General features: G+C 42.6%; 4 protein-coding genes across 4 annotated transcripts; 2 read left to right on the forward strand and 2 right to left on the reverse strand.

Moving 5' to 3' along the window:
- Nucleotides 1–224: 224 nt before the first annotated feature.
- Nucleotides 225–1,929, forward strand: PKNH_0822600 (conserved protein, unknown function; the record flags this gene model as incomplete). The annotated part of the gene is made up of 3 exons (XM_002258832.1): nt 225–297; nt 596–676; nt 812–1,929. The coding sequence occupies 3 exons, from the start codon at nt 225–227 to the stop codon at nt 1,927–1,929; spliced, it is 1,272 nt and encodes a 423-aa protein (XP_002258868.1).
- Nucleotides 1,930–2,486: 557 nt separating this feature from the next.
- PKNH_0822700 (triosephosphate isomerase, putative) lies at nt 2,487–4,193 on the reverse strand (the record flags this gene model as incomplete). The annotated part of the gene is made up of 4 exons (XM_002258833.1): nt 2,487–2,600; nt 2,715–2,809; nt 3,049–3,169; nt 3,387–4,193. 4 exons carry the CDS (start codon nt 4,191–4,193, stop codon nt 2,487–2,489), a joined length of 1,137 nt encoding a protein of 378 aa, XP_002258869.1.
- A 1,087-nt stretch (nt 4,194–5,280) lies between these two features.
- Nucleotides 5,281–8,025, forward strand: PKNH_0822800 (cleavage and polyadenylation specificity factor, putative; the record flags this gene model as incomplete). The annotated part of the gene is made up of 1 exon (XM_002258834.1): nt 5,281–8,025. The coding sequence occupies one exon, from the start codon at nt 5,281–5,283 to the stop codon at nt 8,023–8,025; it is 2,745 nt and encodes a 914-aa protein (XP_002258870.1).
- Nucleotides 8,026–8,501: 476 nt separating this feature from the next.
- On the reverse strand, nt 8,502–21,974 carry PKNH_0822900 (conserved Plasmodium protein, unknown function; the record flags this gene model as incomplete). The annotated part of the gene is made up of 1 exon (XM_002258835.1): nt 8,502–21,974. The coding sequence occupies one exon, from the start codon at nt 21,972–21,974 to the stop codon at nt 8,502–8,504; it is 13,473 nt and encodes a 4,490-aa protein (XP_002258871.1).
- Between the last annotated feature and the right edge of the window lie 270 nt (nt 21,975–22,244).

The raw sequence follows: 22,244 nt of genomic DNA on the forward strand, positions 1-22,244 counted from the left end.
CAACAAACAGCGTTGTATAGTATCAATTCGCTTTTGTTCACATTTGATTGCGTCGCGGCAGATCGAAGGCGTGGGGAAAGTCTCATAACGGAAACGAGGCATTCCTCTTGGTACCAGTTGACAAAAACAGAAAATCGAAACACTGGCAGGAGAGCGAGTTGAAAGTGAACTCAGCCCTCCATCTCCCATTTCTATTTGTAATTCCTTCCAAACCGATTATACAAATGCGCAAATTCAGGACAGTCGTTTTGTTCCTTGTTTTTTACCTTTCGTTTTATCTTACCCGTTCACACAATGGTACGTGTGTCCCCAGGGAAGAGGAACCCCCCACGAGTTCATACGCGCGTGGGTCCTAGTTTGTCTCTCCAAATGTAGAGAACATTTTTGTAAATATTTCTACGTGGAGGGGTTATCACAGGGAGGGAGATTCAATGTTGATACTTCTTCCCTTCGATCGGGATATTTTTATGAGTTACCGTATTCGTCTAAATATGCAGACTTCCTCCCCCACCCCCCGTGAGACAAAACCGCTTCATCGTTTCCCTTGGCGATGAGTATAAATTATTCTTCATTTTTTTACCTCACCCACCTGTAGATAAATTCGACGAGGTCGTAATTGTGGACAAGTCGGAGCAAGCCCACCGTGGAAAGGAGGACTCCATGAAGAATACTGGAGGTATGCATACTTAGAGGGGAATTTCCTCCCTACTTGCACTTAGTCTTTATTTTTCTTGGCGTGTTGAGCCCTTCCCGGAACATCTATATTTTGCGTATACTTCTGACCCACTGTACATGCCGCTTCCCTCCTTAGGCGCAGGAACAGAGGCAGCAACTGGGGCAGGAACAGCAGAAGGAACAGAGGTAGAGGCGCAGCAGCTGATACAGTCATGGGCTGGTGACAACGAAAATCTGTTCTACTTCAAAATAGGAATTTTCGTGTGCCTATTAATAGTGGTAATCTTGAATGGCGTAGTGGGCCGAAAGACGAACAGAATGATCGCCCTGTACTGGTTGAGGTCATGCAAAGATATCTTCCTCCAAAACTTTGCCAAGATAGGAAATGAGAAATCTTTTTTACTTGAAAAATCATATGACAAATTTGAGTTTTACTGTACAGGTAGAAAAAACTGCAACTATTATTTCGCTAATTTAAATTTATGCAAAAGACAGTGCTTGTGGAGGTATTTCATTTTCAATCATTTTGTGAAGGAAAGGGATACCATGAGTGTAGCTATACATTTCGAAAAACTGGACAAGGGAGTTCTGTGTATATTTAAGAAACATCAGAAAAAGTACATAGATTGCCGTTTCCCCAGTTTGAATAAATACACAAAATTAATGACAAAGAAGGAATTGAAAGCATGTTACGACATCAAGGGTGATTCCAATGAAATCATGGATCTGGTTTTAAGTGGGAAAATATTGAACTTCTTAAATACCTATGATAGGTACATAAATTATGTGTGTATCACCGACATTGCATTATTCGACTCGGAGGATAGGCAGAGTGGGGAGAAGGAACAGAAGGAGGAAAAAGGAGAGAAACAGTCGAATGACCAGAAGGAACAACGTACGAACAAAGGAGGGAAACACAAATTCTGCTTCTTGAACTTTGTCATCCCCAAGGATGTCGAAGACCTACGCACGCTGGTAAATTTTTCAATCTACATGATCGACGCTTGCTACTGCATCGAGTTATCAGAAAAAGTCAGGGAACACGTGAGGAAGCTTCGAAGCATTGTGGAGAAGGAAGACCTGAAAAGAAAACAACAACTGAAAGAATTGCAGGAACGGAGAAAAGCGCAAAAATTGCAAGAGGAGAAAGAGAAAGTTGAAAAGATGTCGGCCGAGCAACAGAGGAAATACGAAGAAAAGAAGCAGAAGAAGAGTTTGAAGAAAATGAAAAAAATTAAAATTATAAAGATGTGATTTTTTTCGTCCACACAGGTTCATTCAACATAATTTGGTGCCACATAATTTGGTGTAGCTTCGTTTAAGTTATCACTTATTTCCTTATTTCCTTTTTTCCTTTTCCTTTTCCTTTTCCTTTTATTCCTTTTTTTTTTTTTTTTTTTTTTTTCTTTCTGTCCCTGCTTCTTTTCCATTTGTTTGTTTTGTCCCCCTTTGCGTGTGCGCATGGCGATAAGAGAACCTGCGCCCGCCACCCCCAAGGGCGCGTAGCCATTTCACTTTTCCTATCGACGCTACAGCGAGGACAACTGAATGTGTCTCCCCTCGTGCGTTTGTCACAACATGATGCGTTTTATTATTTAAGTTTTTTCACTTTTCAATTTTGGTGACCTCCATTTGCAGCGTTGCGCAGAGGTATACAAAAAATGTTAATTCAGTAACGGTGGGAGGAAATTGCAGTTCACAATGGCGGCGTAGGTAACGCCAGACCGAACCAAATTTGATGCGCCTATCCCCTACACGTGACGCGCTTTTACTAGGGGGGGATATAAACCTCCTGTCCAAAGCAGCCTCACCTATGTACTGGAATCGCATGATTGGTCAACGTACTTTATGATGTCGATAAAGGTTTCGTCCAGGGAAGCCTTTCCTATGAGGAATCCATCGACGGGTGTTTTTTCCATGTAGTCCTGCGGGGGGGGGAGGGGCATGAGTGGAATGGACAAAAGGGAGGGAAAAGACGAGTGCGATGGGAAAAAAGGGAGATCAGCATGAGTGGCATAAACAAGCGGGAAGAGACAAACCTTCATGTTTCGCCTGGTCACCGATCCACCGTAAAGGATTTTCACTGCGTCGCTTGTTTGCTTGTCCACCTCTTCAGCTACGTTTCGTTTGATGTCTGCGAGGGGAAAGAAAAAAGAAAGGAACAATATTATAGAATGGGTACCAAAATGAATTGTACAAGTGGGCATTCGAATCGAAGGGGTGCAGGAAGAACAAAAAAAGAAAAAAAGTAACATTAGTGGAAACCCCCCTCTTGTAAAGCATTATTTCTCCGTTCCCAATTGGTTCCCCTCCTGTGTATTTTTTTTTTTTTTTTTTTTTTTTCATTTTGTTCTTTCCATCATTTTATCTCACCCCAATAGCAGTTATTCAAAACGTCAACCGCCAAGCTTTTGCCGGTGCCGACGGCGAAGCTGGGCTCCAGGGCTATGATAATGTTCTGCATGTCGTCCTTAGTAATTGCCTGCTTGATGAGCTGCACGTGGAGAAGTGGTGAGGAAATGGAGTCCATATGGATGGGCGAATATGAACAAATGGAACGGTCATGCACAACAGCACTGGGGTAGGGGGTGGGGAGAGATTACGCAGGCGAGGTGGTCCAAGCATACTGGTCCTTTTCTCCACCCCTTTTCCATGTAACACATTCCTTTTCCCGTTTTTTTTTTTTTCTCTCCCCCATATGATTGTCTTACCGAAAGCAATTTTCTTGTCTTGGATGACGTGCATAAACCGTTCTCATTTTTATAATCATCCCCGACGCATAAGATAACTTTCAGCTTCGATTGTACAGCGTTGTATACCTTCTGCGCTGTCTGTTCAAGTGTCTCCTCATTTTTATAAAACCCTCTACGCCTCTCACTATGTCCAATTATGGTGTACTTATTCCCAAATTCTTTTATTAAAGTGGCTGTGGTTTCTCCGGTGAAGGCCCCCAAGCCACTTGCCAAGCTGACGTCCTGGGAGCAGGCAAAGATCTTCGAATTATTTTCTTCAATTTTTTCCAGAAGATAGGGCATGAACAATATGTTAGGAGATAAAACAAGGTCGATATTGTTGGAGTATTTTATTTTTGTAAACGTGTCGATAAGTCTGTATGCTTCTGTCTTCGTGAGGTAGCACTTCCAGTTTCCGATGATGATTTTTTTCCCCCTCGCTTCGCTAGTCCGCGGTTTAGGCGACGGATCAAGCAGCGAACTACCCTGCGAACTATCCTGGGAATTGGCCACGGCGCCCACGTCGTTGTCAATAGGGGAGGAATTTTCCACCACCTTATTTGTGTTTTCACTTTCAGAATCTAATTTGTTTATCCTGTAGGCACTGATTCCTTGGGCTTGCTTCTTCCTCCCTTTTAGGGGGGGTTTTGAGCGGAGATAGAAGGAACGCACCTCCTTAGATTTCAGGTGGTGCATGGATAAATCGTTCGATAGACAGTCACTGAAGCCCATGCATTCTGTGCCTACCCAGTAGATGCATAGAGCACGCAAGAGTAGATCTCTCATGTTAGATTCAACCGCGAAGTTAAAAGGAGAGTAGTACAGCGGTATTGGTAATAGAATGGCAAACACATACGGTGAAGGAAGAAAACAACAAGAACAAAACGCATTGAGGAAAGCCTGCTCATCTTCGCACTGAAACAGTCAACTAGCCAAAGCTCCCCCTAAGAACCATACAACATGCGTATGTTATGTAGGTGTAAAGATGTGCGTACCTGCATGGCGCAATGATTGACGGGGGGTCCCCCATTATCATTTTCTAGCTTCTCATTTCCGTAAACAGTGGGCCAACTAGCTAACCTCCTGACAATGCACGACGGATAACCCAACAGAGGAACATCAAAATGGGAGCAGGTCCACTCACCAAATGCATGCCAAACGGATAATACGGAAAAAACATCACTGTTCGACCTACACCTCTGCGGGAGCTAAAAAGGTAAAAACGAAATTAAAAAAATATAATAATAATAATAACGTGGCAGCCAAGTATATAGCACATTTCTTTTTTTTTTTTTTTTTTTTTTTTTTGGTATCTGTTCCCCTAATGGGATTTCCTCTCCTGCACGCGGGAAAAGAGGCCCCCAGAAATATTGCCGCGCCGCGCTATAGTAAAAACGGGGAACAATTCAAAGCGTGAAAAGAAGTCCGAAGAAATATTCTCCCCCCTCCGTTCTGTATCCTTTTTTTTTTGTTGTTGAAGTTACCTTTCGTTTGGAAGGATTATATTTTCTTATTTAGGAGTGGCATACCTCGGCTGAAGGGCCCGTGTTTTTCTGCAATTCCGCAAAACGGGATTGTTGAAGTGGGTTGCAGGGGTATGATATTCTTTGGTAAAAGCTCCAACTTAGTATTTCTTCCCTTGTAAGGGAAGGGGAATGCCCACAAGGTTGGTTCTCCTGTGAATATACTTCCTCCAACGGGGTTTAATCTTCTTGTACTCCTTCCACACACACAACTGTGGAGGTACGCTGTAAAGTGGCTGCCGCTTTTTTAGGGCAAAAAGTAACATAAAAAAAGGGGAACCTCCATATTGGACCATTCCAGAGAAAGTTCAAAGAGTTTTGTCCGTCCCGCCCAGTAAATATCAAACCCAATGCAACACTACAACCACACGAAAATTGTGATCCGTGTGTTGGGGGCTGGGCAAACGGTGGGCCGATCATGCGTGATCGTGGAGCTGGAGAACCGGCGAGTGATGTTCGACTGCGGTTCACACCTCGGGTATAAAGACGAAAGGAAGTATCCAAATTTCAACATACTGGTAAGTAATGACACCTCCTCCGTAGAGAAGGAAAAGGGGATGGGCGAAGGAAACATGTACGAACACCATCTGAACACGGAAGTGAATATAACAATAGTGAACAGCAGTATCTCGGAAAAGGAAAAGTTAATAGAAAAATTAAGTAGAATAAATGAAATAATTGACTGTGTAATAATAAGTCACTTTCATATGGATCACATAGGAGCATTGCCCTTTTTCACGGAGATACTAAAATATAGGGGTACCATAATTATGAGTTATCCAACGAAAGCACTGAGTCCAATATTATTGCTAGATGGATGCCGAGTAGCAGACTTAAAATGGGAAAAAAAAAATTTTGAGAGACAAATCAAACTTTTAAACGAAAAATCCGATGAACTCTTAAATTACAACATTAGTAGTTTGAAGAAAGACCCATGGAATATCAGTGAAGAACATATTTACTCCTGTATAGGTAAAGTAGTAGGATTACAAATAAATGAGACTTACGAAATGGGAAATATGTCTATCACTCCATATTATGCGGGGCATGTGCTAGGTGCCTGTATATATAAAATAGAGGTCAATAATTTTAGCGTTATTTATACAGGTGATTATAATACCGTTCCAGATAAGCATCTTGGGAGCACTAAAATTCCTTCGCTTAATCCTGAGATTTTCATTTCTGAGTCTACGTATGCCACATATGTCAGACCAACGAGAAAGGCTTCTGAGTTGGATCTGTGTAACTTAGTACACGAATGTGTACATAAAGGAGGGAAGGTCCTCATCCCTGTTTTTGCCATTGGAAGAGCACAAGAATTGTCAATACTTCTAGATTCCTACTGGAGAAAAATGAAAATAAATTACCCCATCTACTTTGGATGTGGATTAACAGAAAATGCCAACAAGTATTATCGTATTTATTCTTCTTGGGTGAATAGTAATTGTGTTTCCACAGATAAAAAGAACCTCTTCGACTTTGCTAATATTTCTCCATTTGTGAACAACTACTTGGATGAAAATCGGCCGATGGTTTTGTTTGCCACTCCAGGGATGCTACATACTGGATTATCTCTAAAGGCTTTTAAAGCATGGGCAGGGTCAAGTAATAATTTAATTGTCCTTCCAGGGTACTGTGTTCAAGGTACTGTGGGTCATAAGTTAATTATGGGGGAAAGGAAAATATCGTTTGATGGAAGCTCCTATTTGAATGTTGCCTGTAGAATTATTTACCTTTCCTTTTCTGCGCACGCTGATTCCAATGGTATTCAACAACTCATAAGACACGTGCTCCCGCAAAATGTTCTTTTTGTTCATGGAGAAAAAAACGGCATGGAAAAGTTATCGAAACATATATCTTCTAACTATTTAATTAATTCTCTCTGTCCTTCCTTGGGTCAGCATTGCGAGTTCAATTTTTCCAAGGGTAATATGAAACACGTCTATGTGCAGGATTCTCTCTATGCCGATATTATACATAACTTAAATGAACAGAAGGAGAAAAAATCCCTTTTGTCTACAAACAAGGTAAGCGGTCTCTATCGGAGTGACGCAACTAAATTGGCATCGCGGGATGGCAACTACACCGTCTCTTTCTCAGCTTATATTGTATATTTTACCATTCGTGAGAAGCCCTACCTTTTGTTCCTCCCCAGACGGGAGCTCCTGCGCGTGATACGGGCGAGGTGTTTTCCCGTCAAAGTTCAGCGCGGGGACAAGTGCTTCACCTCGGACAAGCTCTTCGGTCTGGGCAACAGTGAACCTGGGGGCAATGTGCCTATTCATGCGGTAGACTTTCCGGGAGAAAAACTGAGCAGTGAGGACACCCTCATAAATGATCATGAGGAGGGAACCCCCCCCGTTAGCCCTCTCACTCAACTAGGCAAAAGGAAATATGAGGAAATGTCTAGAATAGGGGGGTCTCCAGAAGAAGTATGCGAAGATGAAGATATGGATAAAGCGGAAAATGCAGAAGAATGTAGTTCCCCCCAACGAAGTCCCTCCAAACATTTAAGTAAAAAGCTCCCAAAAGTGTCCACCGATTGGGTGGACCCCGCGGGGGAAAATCCGATCCAGCCAGAGGTAGAAATACAAAGATATCCAACAACCAAGGAAGATCTTTTTGAGCACGACGGGAACCCTCTTAATCTCTCAAAAGGTACATCAATTGCCTCTGTCAACGCATGCGGAGAAGCACTAAAGAAGGGTGAACAAAGCACCCCCAGAGACACGCGCAACTACGTTAAGAATGAAGACCAAGTAACCATGCCACTAATGAACCTGCGGTTCAGTGAAAGCATCAGCATAAGCTACCACAGATTTTACAACTTTGTAATTTCCTTTTTCAAAGAAATTGTGGACACGAAAAATAGGAACAGCATCCGTTTTTTGGGCGAAGAGGTAATTATAAAAAATGTGAAGGAGGGTGATGGTTATGTTTTTCTTCTGTCGTTTCTGTCTCTACGGGCCATTCACGATGGAGGGAGTAACCTGCTCGTCCAGTGGTCCTACGTGGATGATGTGCCCGAGTCGGCCATCCAGAAGTTCATAAGTTCGATTAGGGAGTACGCCTCCGGGGCGCAAATAAATGTGTAATGGAAGAGAGGGGTAAGCATTTTTTCCTATATTATCCGACCAGTTGGGTTTAAAGAAGGAGGAGAAGAAGAATCGGCACTCCATATTCTTTTCCCATCCTAATGATACATCACAAGCCCGCTCATTATTGTTTTTGCCTGTTTGTCCGCTTTGCATCTCAGTGTTGGGTTGGTCCCCATTTGAGATGTCCATTTGGTTTTTTTTTTTTTTCTTTTTTTTTTTTTTTTGTTTATGTCTGTGTTCCGTTTTCGCTTCCTTTGCGTTTTTTTTTTTTTTTTTTTCCAGACTGCTAAACTGATCGGCCGTGGAGGCGTCGTTAAAAATGAATTTCGTACACTTAGGTGTAGGGAGAAACCGGTGGAATGACAGCATCCCCCCAATGGGAGAAAGAAAAAAAAAAAGTGAAAACAAACATACAAATGCGCTTGAAGAAATATGGTAGTGTGACATATGGACGTGCTTCCATGCTTACACAACTAGGGGGACGGTTTCAAGATGGAGAGCATGGCCAGAGCCCTAATGATAGGCAAGTGCTCCGGCGTCCGCTCTTCCTGCAAAAAGGCACACAGCTGCTTGCTAATGGAAGAGCAAAGTGCTTCCAATTTGGTGCAGATGGACAACAACTGAATGAAATAGGTTTCTTCCATATGATCCTGCAGGTAAGGGCATGGTTCATCTTCTTCTCCTCCTCCATCAATTCGTCTGCCCACTTTTACATTCAAATTTTGTGTGTCCCCTGTCGTTTGAGCTTCCCTCTTCATACTCTTGAAGGTAACGCGGTGCAGTTTCTTACAATCCAATGAAAGCGAAACCAATTTTATAACTGACAGTGCGCATATTAAAGCGGACTCGAAAAAATCAGGCAGGTGGCCAATTTTGCTTTCCTTGGACAAAACGAACTCTGGGGGGTCTTCCTTCAGAAACTTCAACATTTCAATCCACTGCAAGAGACTTGTCTCCAATTTTAAGTTTAGCACAGTTTTAAAATTGTCGACGAAATTATGCTTTTGGTTGAGAAGTTGTATTTTGGCAAGTTTTCGTCTCAGGAATTCCTTCGCATTTCGGTCACCCGGCGTATAAAACAGCAATTCGGACGTTGGAACAACGCCTTTTACTAATGCGTTAGAACATTGTTCATCCTCACCTACAGTTTTCTCCGTACTGGTCCCCTCCCCCTCATCGCTGCTCGAAATAAAGTTCGCGTAATTCTCATTGGAGAACCCCTCCGCTGGGTCGAACGAGCGGCTTCTCTTATATTCCAAGGAGGGGAATTCCCTTTGGAGGGGGGTGTTGTTCCCGTCTTCCAGTGGCACTTCCAAGTTAAGCTCTTCCCCTTGTCTGTCATCACAAGTTGGTTCTCCGTTTGGTCCGATCAAAGAATGGTCCTTCGTATCTTCTTCGATAGATTGATTGTTCGTGTTGATAACCCTAGCCTGGTGGGAAGGTCCCTCTTTTTGTTCTTCTCCCATACGCATGTTTACATCTTCCTCGTCACTGGAGGAATTATCATTTGGGAGATCGGAATCACCTGTCTTAATCGTATGAATAGCCTGGTGTATCCAATCGACTTGGCTACTTTTATGAGGGTCTATTTTCGCACCCCCATTTATTGAACCCTTCCCTCGGTGATTGTATTCCGCCTCGACGCTGCCACTAACATTAAGGCTGTTAAAGAAGGCGCCATCGTAGGAATAGTTGAAGGTCCCAGAGAGGGTATTCAATATGGAATCCGTCAAAACGGAGGTGATACTTTTTTGCATAGCATCTTCCGTATTACCATCCTTTTTTTTTTTTTTTTTCAATTTGTCCTTTTTTTTCTCACATCTCTCTATTTTCTCTCTTCTTTTCCTCGTGTGCATATAATTTTTTAAGTCCCCAAAAAGCACATGCTCTGCTCTTGACTTGGTACTTTTCACTTCATACTCACTTATCATTTTTTCAATGTCTTCGTTAATTGGGATGTTGGCATTCCATATATTTGTCCCCAAATAAATTCTGCTACTCAGTAGGATAATATAAGCTCTGTAGACACTGTTGATGTTGTTAAGGTTCATCTTCAGATTCGTAGAAAATATTTGTTGCAATCTGTCATTCTCTTTTTTTATGTTGATCAAGCTCTTATTGTCTTCATCCTTTGAGTCAAAGTCAGCTCCGTACAAGTAGCTATTCAACTCGGTTAACAGATTCCTCTTGAGAGCCACCTTCGTGTCGGTGCATATAATAAGTGGAATGCAAATCTCCACAAGGAGTTTGTAATAATATGCGTTGACCTTTTCCTTCTTCGTCTTAGAAAAACTGCACGCTTCGCTCATGTCGCTCTCTTCATCCGATTTCTTGGCGACACTCATGGTTGATGGCCTTCTGTTCTTCTTCCCCTCGTTAGGTTGCTCTCCAGTGGTATTCCTGCTATGAGGGGCCACCTCCTGTGAATGCGACTTTTCTACATCGTGAATGTGACCACCCGTAGGTCTATCTGTTGGCACGCTGCTTAACATACCTACACTTACTTCTCCCTTTGAGCTGCTTTTTTCATCCCAAGTGCACCCCTTCGCGAAGTAATCGTAATCCGCCCCAGCACCTGTCTCCTTTTCCCCCTCAACTGAACCCTTCCTTTTGAAATACTCCCTCTGTACATTGATGCGACTGACCCCGTCCACTTCGCATTCGCTAGGGAGGAAAAGCTTGCGGTCAAAATATAACAACATGTCATTCACGTGGTGAGAGAACTTCCATCTAAGGAGCTCCTTCAAAGCTGACCACACGCTGGAAGAGACGTTTTTCCTTTTGTCCACCAGATGGATCATCAGGTAGGTGGCGATTTCATAGATGTGCTTCTTCGGCAGATTCGATGTTTGCGTTGTTGACCAGGACAACTCTTTTCTGTGAGTGTTCTCTCCTTGAATAGGTGATACAGATCCCCCCTTGTGGAGCCTCTCCCAACGGAGAGTCCTAAAAATCTCACGTAGAATTCCGCACATGAGTATCTTCTCCGCCGCCTCACTGCTATTCAAGTATGGAAGAACAACTGAGGGGGTGGTTAAAATGTTGACATAGCTAGCACACAAAGGAGATGGCCACTCAGAACGAGCATATTTGCATGCCTCCTTGAAAGCCTTCAACGTCACCTTAACAATGTTTCGGTTACTATTGTCTAGGTTCACAAAAAGAGAGTTAAGTATGTTTATGGAGTATTCCTCTTTGATTAGCAAGGGTATGGGTTCCGAACCCATTTCGAATTGATACTTCCTGATAGCTTTAAAAATGATGAACAGATTGGTGAAACACAGATGTAGATATTTGGTGATCACTTCGTTTTTGTGTGTACAATTGACGTGGTAAAGGACATTAATTATGGGTTCTACTAATTTCAAGTTTTCTCCTTCTATGCTCATGCACAGTAGAAACTGCGAAAGAGTCACTAGCGAGATAATGACGTAATTTAGGTTTTTGCTTTTTAGGAAGATATCCAAGAAATTGAACACCTTACGGTAGTACCCACGTTCGTTGGAGGCGTTTCTATCGCCACTACCTCTGAGATTGCTCAAAAAAATGTGGATCAGCTGGATGAGCCCGTTTTCGAATGAGTGCTTGTAGTATAAGAGCTTCTCCACTTTTCCTTCCTCGATGCATTTTAGGATCCTCTTCCTTCTATTTAGCTTTAACAACTCCTTTATAATTCTCAAACAGTTCAGCGTGTTATTCACGCTTATGCTGCATGTATAGTTTTGGTAAATTTTTTTGTTGAACTCTCTTTTGGACACCTTCTTCACATCCCTACTGCGAAGTATGCTTTTTCTTCTAACAAAAAATGGGGACCCGTTAATCATATTTTCAAAGGTATCATCGCTGTCTTTGCGTGGGCGTGCATCGTCCTGGCTATTTCCTTCGCGGGCGTTCCTTCTCTGGGTGGCCGCTCCTTTCGAATCGCGTCTTCCCGTAACTTTCCTCCTTTCCTCGAACTCCCCAGGAACTTTGGCCCTTGCATCCCCACTTTGGTCAGTTCCATATACATCCTCCGTCAGATACGTGGCACCGACCGCCGTTGCTTCGTCAGCCTTGTCTGTTTGGCCCACATTGGTGAGGTGATCTCTGCGTTGCAATTCCCCTTCCGAAAGGTTCTGCGTATCAAATGACCAACTTGGCGAGAATGTTTTATCTCCCCTGTCCGGTTTCCCATTTGCATGGATCGCACTTGCATGGGTTGCACTTGCAGAGATCGCCACAACCCCACTCATATGACCCAGCTGCTTCACTCCAAGGACATAAAACATAATTATAAATAATTCGATAAAGTACTTTCTCGTGTAGTTCCTAATGTAGCCATTTCTAAACTTGAGGAAGTGGAAGACCAAGGAAAGTATGTTACTCAAGTTCTTTGTCAACTTAAGTCTGTCCAGGCTGTTCATTAGATAGAACAAGTAATCCATCGTTTTATGCAGCAACGTTTCGTTGTTACAAATCATGTAGATAAAGTACACATGTTCATAACTGTACTTGGACTTGAGTGTGCATAATTTGTTCATCACTACGTATGGGTGTTCTCTGCACAGCAGTAGGATTATGCGTAGGGCTCTCTCCAGGATATTTCCGTCGTTCCTTCGTTTATCAAGTTTGTCATTGCTTCTTTTCTTAGTTTGCGTGTTGTGTCCGTTCTTATTTTGGTCCCTAATTTTCTCGTCCGCCTTGCACATATTTCGATATGCATCTAGCGTGCTGTTAGGGGCATCCGTTCCCCCGGGGGTTGCCGTTTTACTGAAGGACCCACTTGGGAGACTCTGCCACCGCCCGTTCAAAACATTCACCTTAGTGTAATAGTGTACCTCATTAAGAACCCTATTCATGATTATATCTATGTCTTGATGGCTGATCCTTTCGTTCCACGTGTGATACATGAGAAGGTTGAGTCCACTAATAGCCACCTGCCTATTCTTGTTATGAATACAACTAATAAGGCACTTCACATAGGACTTCTTCTCCTCACAGCAAAGCACCTCGCTAATTACATCACATATAACTTTGTACAGGTTTATTTCTTTCCTTGTCTTCTTCATAACCTGGCCCACTTTTTTAATAAAACTCGTTTGGTATGTTCCCGAGTTTATTTCCCTTATCCTTCTTCTCACTTTGGCGTGAAAATTGTTGTGTAATTCTACAGTGCACATATTCCTCCTGATATTTTTGTAACTTACCCGTGGGGTTCCAAGTCTAAGATGGTAACTTCCGCGGGCATGGAAACCATTTAGATCCTCTTTCTTACTTTTCTCTCCTTGGTAGGTCATTTTTTCTACTCCATCTTCCCTACCGCTTCCTCCCCCAATGCTGCCGCATGTCTTCTCGTTTATTCTCTCTCCCTCATCTATGAATGTTTCTTCGGTCGGATTCTCATCGTAATTCGCAGCGCAGCTGATCGGTTCGTTGGGGGGGGCCTCCTCCAGAGTTTTGCTAATTTCCCCACCATATTGCCTCTCCCAGGAATTGTTTTTATCTCTGTCAGATTGTCCCTTCCAGCTGGCCCTTTCCCTTTTCACTTTCCTCTTCGTCTTTTTCCCCATAGCTGGATTCGTCATCTGACTGGAAAGAACATCCAAAATAACTTCTATTCGATTGAAAAAAAAGTAAACGAAGTGAGAGTTCGACAGCATTTTTCCCCTTTGCAACTTGGCGAGCAGTGCGCAGACGGAACACACGCTCAAGTAGCTAATGATTTTTTCGGGGTCCTTAACGTAAGGGATGAGCAACCCTATGCACTCGCATATGTAATTGCGTTCACTCTTCGCTTCCTTTCCTGATCCACTGTTTTCTTCTTGTATGGATCCCCCTTCATCCGTATTTGGTTCATGATCGACCGCTCCCCCTGCAGTACTTTTTCCTCGCGTCTTTCCTTTTGATGGATCCACATATGGAGGACTGGCACCATCAAGGGAGTTACACATAATGCTGGAGTCGGACCCTTTGTCGCTACCCGTGTGATCGTTTAATTGTACTGCCTCCCCGCGTTCGACACATACACTAGTCTCTTCCCTGTGCAGGTGATTTCCGCCTACTCTTTCATTTGTTGTTTTTTCTATCGTGTTACTCTCTTCGTTGCTGACGCTGTCAAGGTACTGTTCGTTTGAGTCGCTCTGTCCATCTGTCTTTCCCAGACCGGCACTGATCCCTCTATTTCCACATTTTTCACTATCCCTACCATTGTGGTTGTTGCCCTCATTTAAGTTTAACGTCCCGCCGCGCTCATTCGCATCGAAAGGATTTCCATAAGACGTGTTCCCACTGGAGGAAAAAATTAAATTGTAATACTTCTTAATGTTTGCGGAGTTACCTGATGATACATTCTTTCCATCGTTGTCACCTCGATTTTCTTTTCCTTCTAACTTGTCCCCCTTTATTGCATTTGTATAGTGTTGCTTTTTTTCATTTGGCTTACACATATTCAACTGGCCCGTTTGAGTATCCTCCGCGAGAGGACCTCCATCTTGGGGCACTATCCTACTGTGCACATTGTTCCTCCCCACCCTGCCAACATTAATAACTATCTGAGATAAGATCCGAAAGGATAGGAACTTAACTTCTGCTATGTCTGTCGCCACGCACATGTCGTGTAGATACTTAATTATCTTAAACTGCAGGTGGAAGCAATCCATATGTAGGGCGGTTTTGACGATGATGGAGGTGATGAGGTTCAGGCAGGACAAGGCAATGTCTTCGTACATCCTTAGGTTGCATAAAGTTTTGTTATTCGCGTGAAGCATTTTGTTGTTCCATAGGCTTCCTCGTATGGGGACATTTGTATTCCCTTCATTGTGTCCCTTTTGAGTCTTCTTCCTTTTCTTTCCGTTTTTTTTTTTTTTTTTTTCTTTCGTCAACTGGGTAAAAAGTTCGTCCGCTACGATTTTCTTACAATCCACATTTTCATCCGCGCCACTGTGACTTTTTTCATCAGTGTCCCATTTGGTCCTTCCACCTGTTGTCCTGTGGTGCATATCTTCTTGGTGTTTTTTCTCTTTCGCCAACTTCCCATTGGTTATGTTCCTTTTCCTCTTCCCCTTTGTAATGTTGAGATTTCTATTTGTGCTATTTTCCCTGGGGTGGTCAGTCCCCATATGGCAGGCTTCCAACTTGACAGGTGAGTTTTTCACGGTTACGTCTTCCTTCATCACTAATTCATCTGCATTTTTCTCTAGCACACCGGCACGAACGTGGGGAGACCTACCTTCATGGCACTTCCGATAGATTTGCTTCTTTTCGTTTAACACAATTTTCAAGAGCAACCTTGTTAAGACATCAATGATGATAAATGCTGGCTGATATTGCATGGGTTTTTGGAGAAAAAAGCAGTTGTGTATGCTCTCCAGTGCGTTCTTCAAATTCGTGTAGGTTTCAGTTTGTATATCTAGATGAGGCTCAATCGAGGTTAAGTATAGCGGGGTTGTCTCATCCTGCCTGGACTCATTTTTTGTGCCTCTTTCCTTCATCAGATCGGAAAAGTAATCATTATAAATTACTTTATCTGATGGTGTATGGATTTCTTTGCATTCCCAGTCTATCATTTCCCCCCACTTCTGAATTCCGTCCATGATGCGTTGTTCTTTCTCCAGGTGCATCTGCAAAAAGTTGTTTTCCTTCGGTTCTCCATTTGATCCGTTCGTTTTTATATCCTCCCTAATTTGGTTCTCGCTCTTATTTGTAATTATACTCTTCTCTTCCTTAAAGTACAGAGCAAACTTTTCCACTCCGGTGAACGTTATGTTGCTGATGGGTGGTGTCTGCTCGTCAAAATTGTCCAGGTAATACAAAGCCCAGTGTATAATTATGTACTTGTATATGTACAAGCAGGAGTAAAACGGGACATCATTCAAATTTTCTTTCAAGTAATAATCACACACGTCTTGGATGGAACACCGATGGTTTGGTATGTCTAAGTTGTTCGTGACAGTGTATTCGGGGGGATTTGTAAAAATTTCGCCCGCTTGGTTATCGGTCTGATCCCATTTCATCCTCTGCATATGTGATACCTCCCCACCAGGTTCCTTAATGTACTTTAGCTTCTTCGATACCATTTTCACCGCTCGGAGCAAGTTCGCCTGTAGAGTCGTTTCCTTTTCCTCGTAGAGTGAGCAGATAATTGGATCAACTAAAAGCTGGAATATGAGTAGGTTGATTTTTTCATTCGGAAGGCGCTTCCACATATTTGCTAAGTCTCTGGCGCGGTTCTCCCCATTAATGGAACTGGAAATGGCGTTTCCGTTGTTGTTGGCTATGGCGGTAGGTGTCCCCCCCAGGGTCACGACGTTACCATCCATCTTAGGAGACAATCCATTCGGGGAAGACGACACACTTTCCTTCTTTTCGAACCCAGAGAGGATGCTCCTCCTAACGAGCGCGTTCATATTTATCTCCTCCCCGTATCGTTCATCCACGTACCTCTTCCTGTTGGAGAGCACCTCCCTCACAATATGTTCTTCATTCAAGACGGAGTCGTCCTTTCCATATATTGCATTGCTCAAAGCGATGCTATACCTAACTAGAGGCACGTACACATGTTTAATATAAATGACAAATATTTTCTCGTTCATGTAGACGTCTCGCATTATGGACAGGTCTCGAACCTTTGCGGAGGGTACCTTCCTAAGACACTTACCCATGGTCAGTATCAACGTACTTCTTATATTTTCTGAATTGATAACATTGCTTGATTTTCCAAAGATTGAGAAGGCGCTAGATTTTCTATTCGCTACATCAGAGTGGTATATATTGTTTAGTAGGAAGAGGACTCGGAAAAGGTTGTTCTTTTTTAGTATGCTCTCTATGTAGTAGGAAATCACATCCTGATGGAACTGTTTGCTTATGGAGAAGCTGATGTCGTTTTGGAGGATGTAAGATCCTAGTTTGTCTTCCAGTAGTTGGTAGGATTTCCTCACCACTTCGTTACTTTGGTAAAGACGTTTTTTTAAATTATCTTTATGGTTCACTGGTTGGGTAGTTGACTGTACTGCGTTGTTTTGTACCAAATCATGGGATCCCTCTCCTGCAGAAGGATTCCTCTTTACATCAACGTGCCCCTTTTCCTCTTTGCGACGATAGTTTCCCCCCTCAGAGCACACACCCAGCTGAAACAATCTTGCTCTGTAAACAGACTGATATTCACTGAGGTAGTGTAGAAAACGGCCAATGTTTTTCTCCCTAGACATATCAGTACTGTACTTATTAGATAACAACATGAAGTTGTTTAAGTCTAGTTGATTCTCAGTGCTCCTCTTGGAGGACAAGCAGTCTACTCTCATTAATTGAATGCACTCAATACAATTTTTCATATATGGAGTGGTACATTTCTGTCTGTATAAATTAAAAAAGTGGCTTCTATATATAGTGGAGAAATTCATATAAAGCGTTAGGAACATGTTTTCCTCCTCGTTAACAGGTACTTCACCATTCAACTTAAAAAAAATGGTAATCATTTTATTTGCATACTTCTCACTGAACTGCTTGATGATTACGCAAAGTAGGTTGACAACATTTAGGTACATCAGTGTGTTCTCAAATTCCTGGGAGTTTTTCACGAGCCTAGCCAACTCTACCAGTGAGTAAAAGAAGGTGGTTATATAACTGTGGTAATTGTATATCCTGTCTATCTCCACTTTAACGTATGTGCTAAACAATCTCTGCATAAGTCTTAGTATTCGAGTGAAACAGAAGCTCATGGGCTCCAGGGTGGCATGCAAAGTGTTTGCCTCGGCGTTTGCGTAGGCACTCGTGCCCATCAGTCCACCCATGTCAAGGCTGAAGGGGGCACTGACATTGGCGGATGTCAAATTGGCATCCATTCCGTTCATGCCGCTCCCGTCCTGTGAAGCCATAAGCGCACCCAAATCCACGTTAAAGTAATGCCTAACAATAGCGCGAACTTTTCGCCGCCAAGTCTTTCGGCGCCCCCCACAGTTGGAACTCAAAGAGATGTTCAGCACTTTCTTGCTAATCCGTTTTCCAATCTCCCTGTAACTCATTTTAATTAAGGAACGGTAATATTGAACCCGCGTCGAATCTGCAACTTGCCTTATAGGTCTTTTCATTCTCCCTTTGGTAAGTGCAATTATACGTTTCAGGATTTTCCTGCTGCATAGAATATCCCCAGTGAAAGGAGCGTCCACCCCCTTGTGTGTCACAACCTGATTTCTTAGCCTTAAAAAACTGAAGAGCAACTCAAAGTAAGTGAAGCTCTGCACGGAGGTGATGCTCTTCCCTTGAGTGAAGCTCCTCAATATAGATATGAGTTGCAGACTGAGGAAGGAAACAACAAAATTGGAGTGGGTGCAGTACATAAACAGCACCGAAATAACATTGCTTATATTTGGCAACACCAAGTAATTATAATGTAGCCTGGAATGAAGTCTCAAGTGCTTCTTCACCATGTGATTGTGTAGAAGTATACACATAATGTTGAGTGCCTTCAAAATAGGTACTATGATTCTGAAGCTTCTTTTTACATCTACCAATAATTCGAACATAAGAGGGTACAGAACTCTGGGAGAGTAGAAGCAAAAATGTTTCTGAAACGCTAGGGATATTAGCTCCTTTATGTAAGGAACTGAAGGGTACATGAAGATGAAAAAGTTCCAGTGTATATCAAAAAACATCCTGTTGTGATGAAATCCGTTTTTTAAAACTTCATTGGATTTGCAGTTTATGTCTATGATGGTTCCATTATCGTCAACTGAATATCCATATTTTTTATTTTGTTTCTTAAATTTTGATTCTTCACTCAGCAGGATGTTAATTAGGAAGTGCATTATTTTTATTACGTGTCTGTTTGGGATGAGTAGCCACGTTTTAATTTCCTCGTCGTGGTGTCCCATGGTGTTTATGTGTTCATCTGTTTGGTTTTCCTGGGGAGGAAACGTTTCTCCATTTGGGGGTTCTCCACCCGTTCCACTATTCCGGCTTTTTTCACTTTTCCCCTCTTTCCTTCTACCGCGGATATCCTCGGATACCATGTACAAATCACAAAGAGGACTGCTAACCCGCGGGAGAAGCCCCAGAATGACACTCGGGTTGAAAGAGGAGGAATCAAAATGATGATGGTACGACAAAATTAGATCGATCTCTAAAAGCATATAAATGATACTTAAATCGTTGCTAAACCGATCGGATAAATTTGCTACCATCTGTATGATTAGTTCGACGTTACTTGTTTTAGTTCTACTCGTGTCACTGATGAAGCTGTTTAACCGTTTGAAGCAATTTTTGTAAGTACCGCGTTTTGTTCCTATATTTTGATTAGATAAGTGGACTATATTACCACTTCCTATGTCCCCCGATATGAGCAAAAGATACTGTCTTAATAGAGTAAGTGAAACCATAACTTCTACCTTTATGTTAGACTTCGCTTTCTCCCTGATTAAATTAAACACCAAGTTGTTTGTGTACGCACAAGTTATGAGGATGTTAAATAGCTCCATGGTTTCAATAAAAGTCGAAACGTAAACATTGGATGTTATGTAGTTCACAACCCCCTTAGCGTTGTTCATTGTATAATTCTGATTAATCATGATAATTAATATTGCATAGGCCACCTTCAGAATGTGGTTAGCGAAACCGACTATGAGGTGTATCTTCGTAAGACATTTTTGAAGAATGCTTCGGAAGCTATTAATTATATTGTACTGTGGTAGACCCCTCACATTGTTGTAGTTTATGTGTACCTGTAAATCCTTATTGTAGACCCCCGATATGTCACTTAAAGCGGCGTTGTTAATGGTGGAGTGGAAGAAAACAAGGAAGTAATGGATGTATACTTCGATCACTTCCTTGGTCATTTCGTCATTGTTTATATACAGAACCAACTTTGATATGATGTAAAGGAGCTTGTTGTAATTTTCACTACTTTGCTTAAAACTGGGAAGTATGCTAAGGTATAAGGCTAACATTTTTGTGCACACTGCTCTAATTTTTTCCGTCCTTTTTCGTTCCTTCTGACCAATATCCTGGGAGGTACAGGGGGACAAAGAGAAGGAGGGAGGAGATTCTTTATCACGCAGGACATCAGCCCCACCTTTGGGCGGGCTCCCCCCACTTCCCTCTGCCACCTGACAAACCATCTCTTCCCTCCAATTCTTAACCGTGTAGTACTTTTCTGACCCTTCCGATTCGTTTCGAAATGTTTCGGTAGCATCATCGCTTGGTTTAATTTCTCTCTGGAAGGCCTTCACCAGATCCTGTTTACCTCTGGAGGCACCGTTGCTTGACTCAGCCTTGCTATCACTGCCTTTCTCTTGAGAGCCTTCTCCTTCACGGGGGATATCCCACACATCTCGTCCCATTTCACCATTATGCGCGTCATAGAATACATCACACATGGATGCATTCTTCGATGTGTGTTCAGAGGAGTGGTCCATATATGATGTGAATTTATCCTCCCTTCCACCGTCCCTGACCCTGTGCAAATTGATCCGTCTAATATTGTCAGTAAGAATTCCCAGGTCGTTACTCTTCCCCTGGACGTTTGAATTTAGGGACGACTCCCTGGTATACGTTGTGCATGTGTCCTCACTGGTGTTTTCCAGAGACAAGTGAATTATATCGTTTTCAATGTATACGTTAGTGTAGTGTTCATTTGGGATGATAAAGGCCTTCCTCTTATACTTCTTGTTCATGCTAATGATTGTGTACAGAACTGAGGGGAACTGAATGTCTTGAAATATTTCAACCATAATTTTGTAAGTCAGATCTGTATGCCTGCTACTCTGGCCCAGAGAAAGAATGGCGTTGAAAAGTTCGTTCAGGACATTTTTGGTCAGATGCGGTACCTGCCTGAACAGGTCAATGTAGAGCTCCAGGTAGGCACAAAGCTTGGTGTTACTCCTCTCGGGAAAGTCATCACCCTGTTTTTCGTTTTTCACTTTGTCGTTACACGCTTGTCCTTCACATAATTTATCGTTGGTCCGTTTTCCGTCGCCCTCGTGGGCGTCTCTCAGGTGCATGACGGTCCCGCTCATGCGCAGACAGCCGTTCAGCTTCTCCACGAACCTCTTCTTCAAATAAGCATCCTCCCTCACGACGCATAGAATCAACAGCTTGGTCATGATTCCATGTCGGTCGTCTTCTCTCTTAATGAACAGAATTTCGTTCAACAGGAAGTCAATTATATTTCTGATGATGTTATTTATTTCGGAAGTTTCTTTGGCATTCTGGGCGTGACTGCGTCCGCTCCAGTGGGAGGCATTCCTCTGAAGAGATGCGCACTGATTTGATTTCTGTGTGGTTTTTGTTTCGCCTACCATAGCTGCTTTGTATTCCTCCTTTTTGAGGCATATGAGCTTGGCGATTTTATCTTCATGAAAGATGCTCCCCTTTTTTTTTTTTTGTCCTCTTATAATTCTCTCCATGGGGTTCCCATCAATTGGAAAGTTCAGATTTCCCGCCTGTGGGGAAAAAGCGGCTCCACTGTCTGCTTGCTGGAGAAGTACCAGGTCAGGCACGTCCTCTTGTAGTGAAACTGCGTCTGGAAGAAATCCCCCCTCAGGGAGATGCTGAAACACAAAACAGTATTCATCACCATCAAAGAAGGAGTACTTTAGAATGTTTTCAAAGATGTGTAGGTCCTTAAATTTGTGAGTCCTCCACTTTTGTGTAGCCCCTCTTTTCTCCTTTTCTGTTTCATTCCTTTTCACCTCGTCTAGGTACTCATCAACAGTGTTACTAAAGCGATTATAAATACAGTAATGAACAAAGTCATGAACCAAGGAGAGTAGCAACTTTTGATTTTCGTGACTGACTTTCTGAATTTGCAAAAAGGAAAATACATAATTGAGGATTTGTCCTTTGTGGTACAAGAGATATATTTTAAGCGTGTTGATAATTTCTCTGTTTTTTTTTTTTTCTTCGTCCAGACAATTCAGCAATATGAAAACGATTTCCTCCAGCTCGATGTTCGTGATGTTTGCCCGTTTTTTCATCGTATCACCGGGTCAATAGGGGAGAGAAACTGATAGGGTGGTGAAACGAAGGATCAAATGGAGTGGCTTGCTTCAATCACGCAAAGGCACACTCCCCAGTACGTTAACCGTTTAAGGTTTTCCACATGTAGACCCACCCCTGCACTTTTACAACTAGCGCATATGCACGTATGTGTCCGCGCCACCAGGGGAAATTTCAGCCTGGGCCTTTGTCACAGCTATCAAATAAAAGGAACAACTGCAGGAAAAAAAAAAACTAAAATAGGGCAA

Source organism: Plasmodium knowlesi (genome assembly GCF_000006355.2).
Source record: "Plasmodium knowlesi strain H genome assembly, chromosome: 8".
Classification (NCBI taxonomy): domain Eukaryota; phylum Apicomplexa; class Aconoidasida; order Haemosporida; family Plasmodiidae; genus Plasmodium; species Plasmodium knowlesi.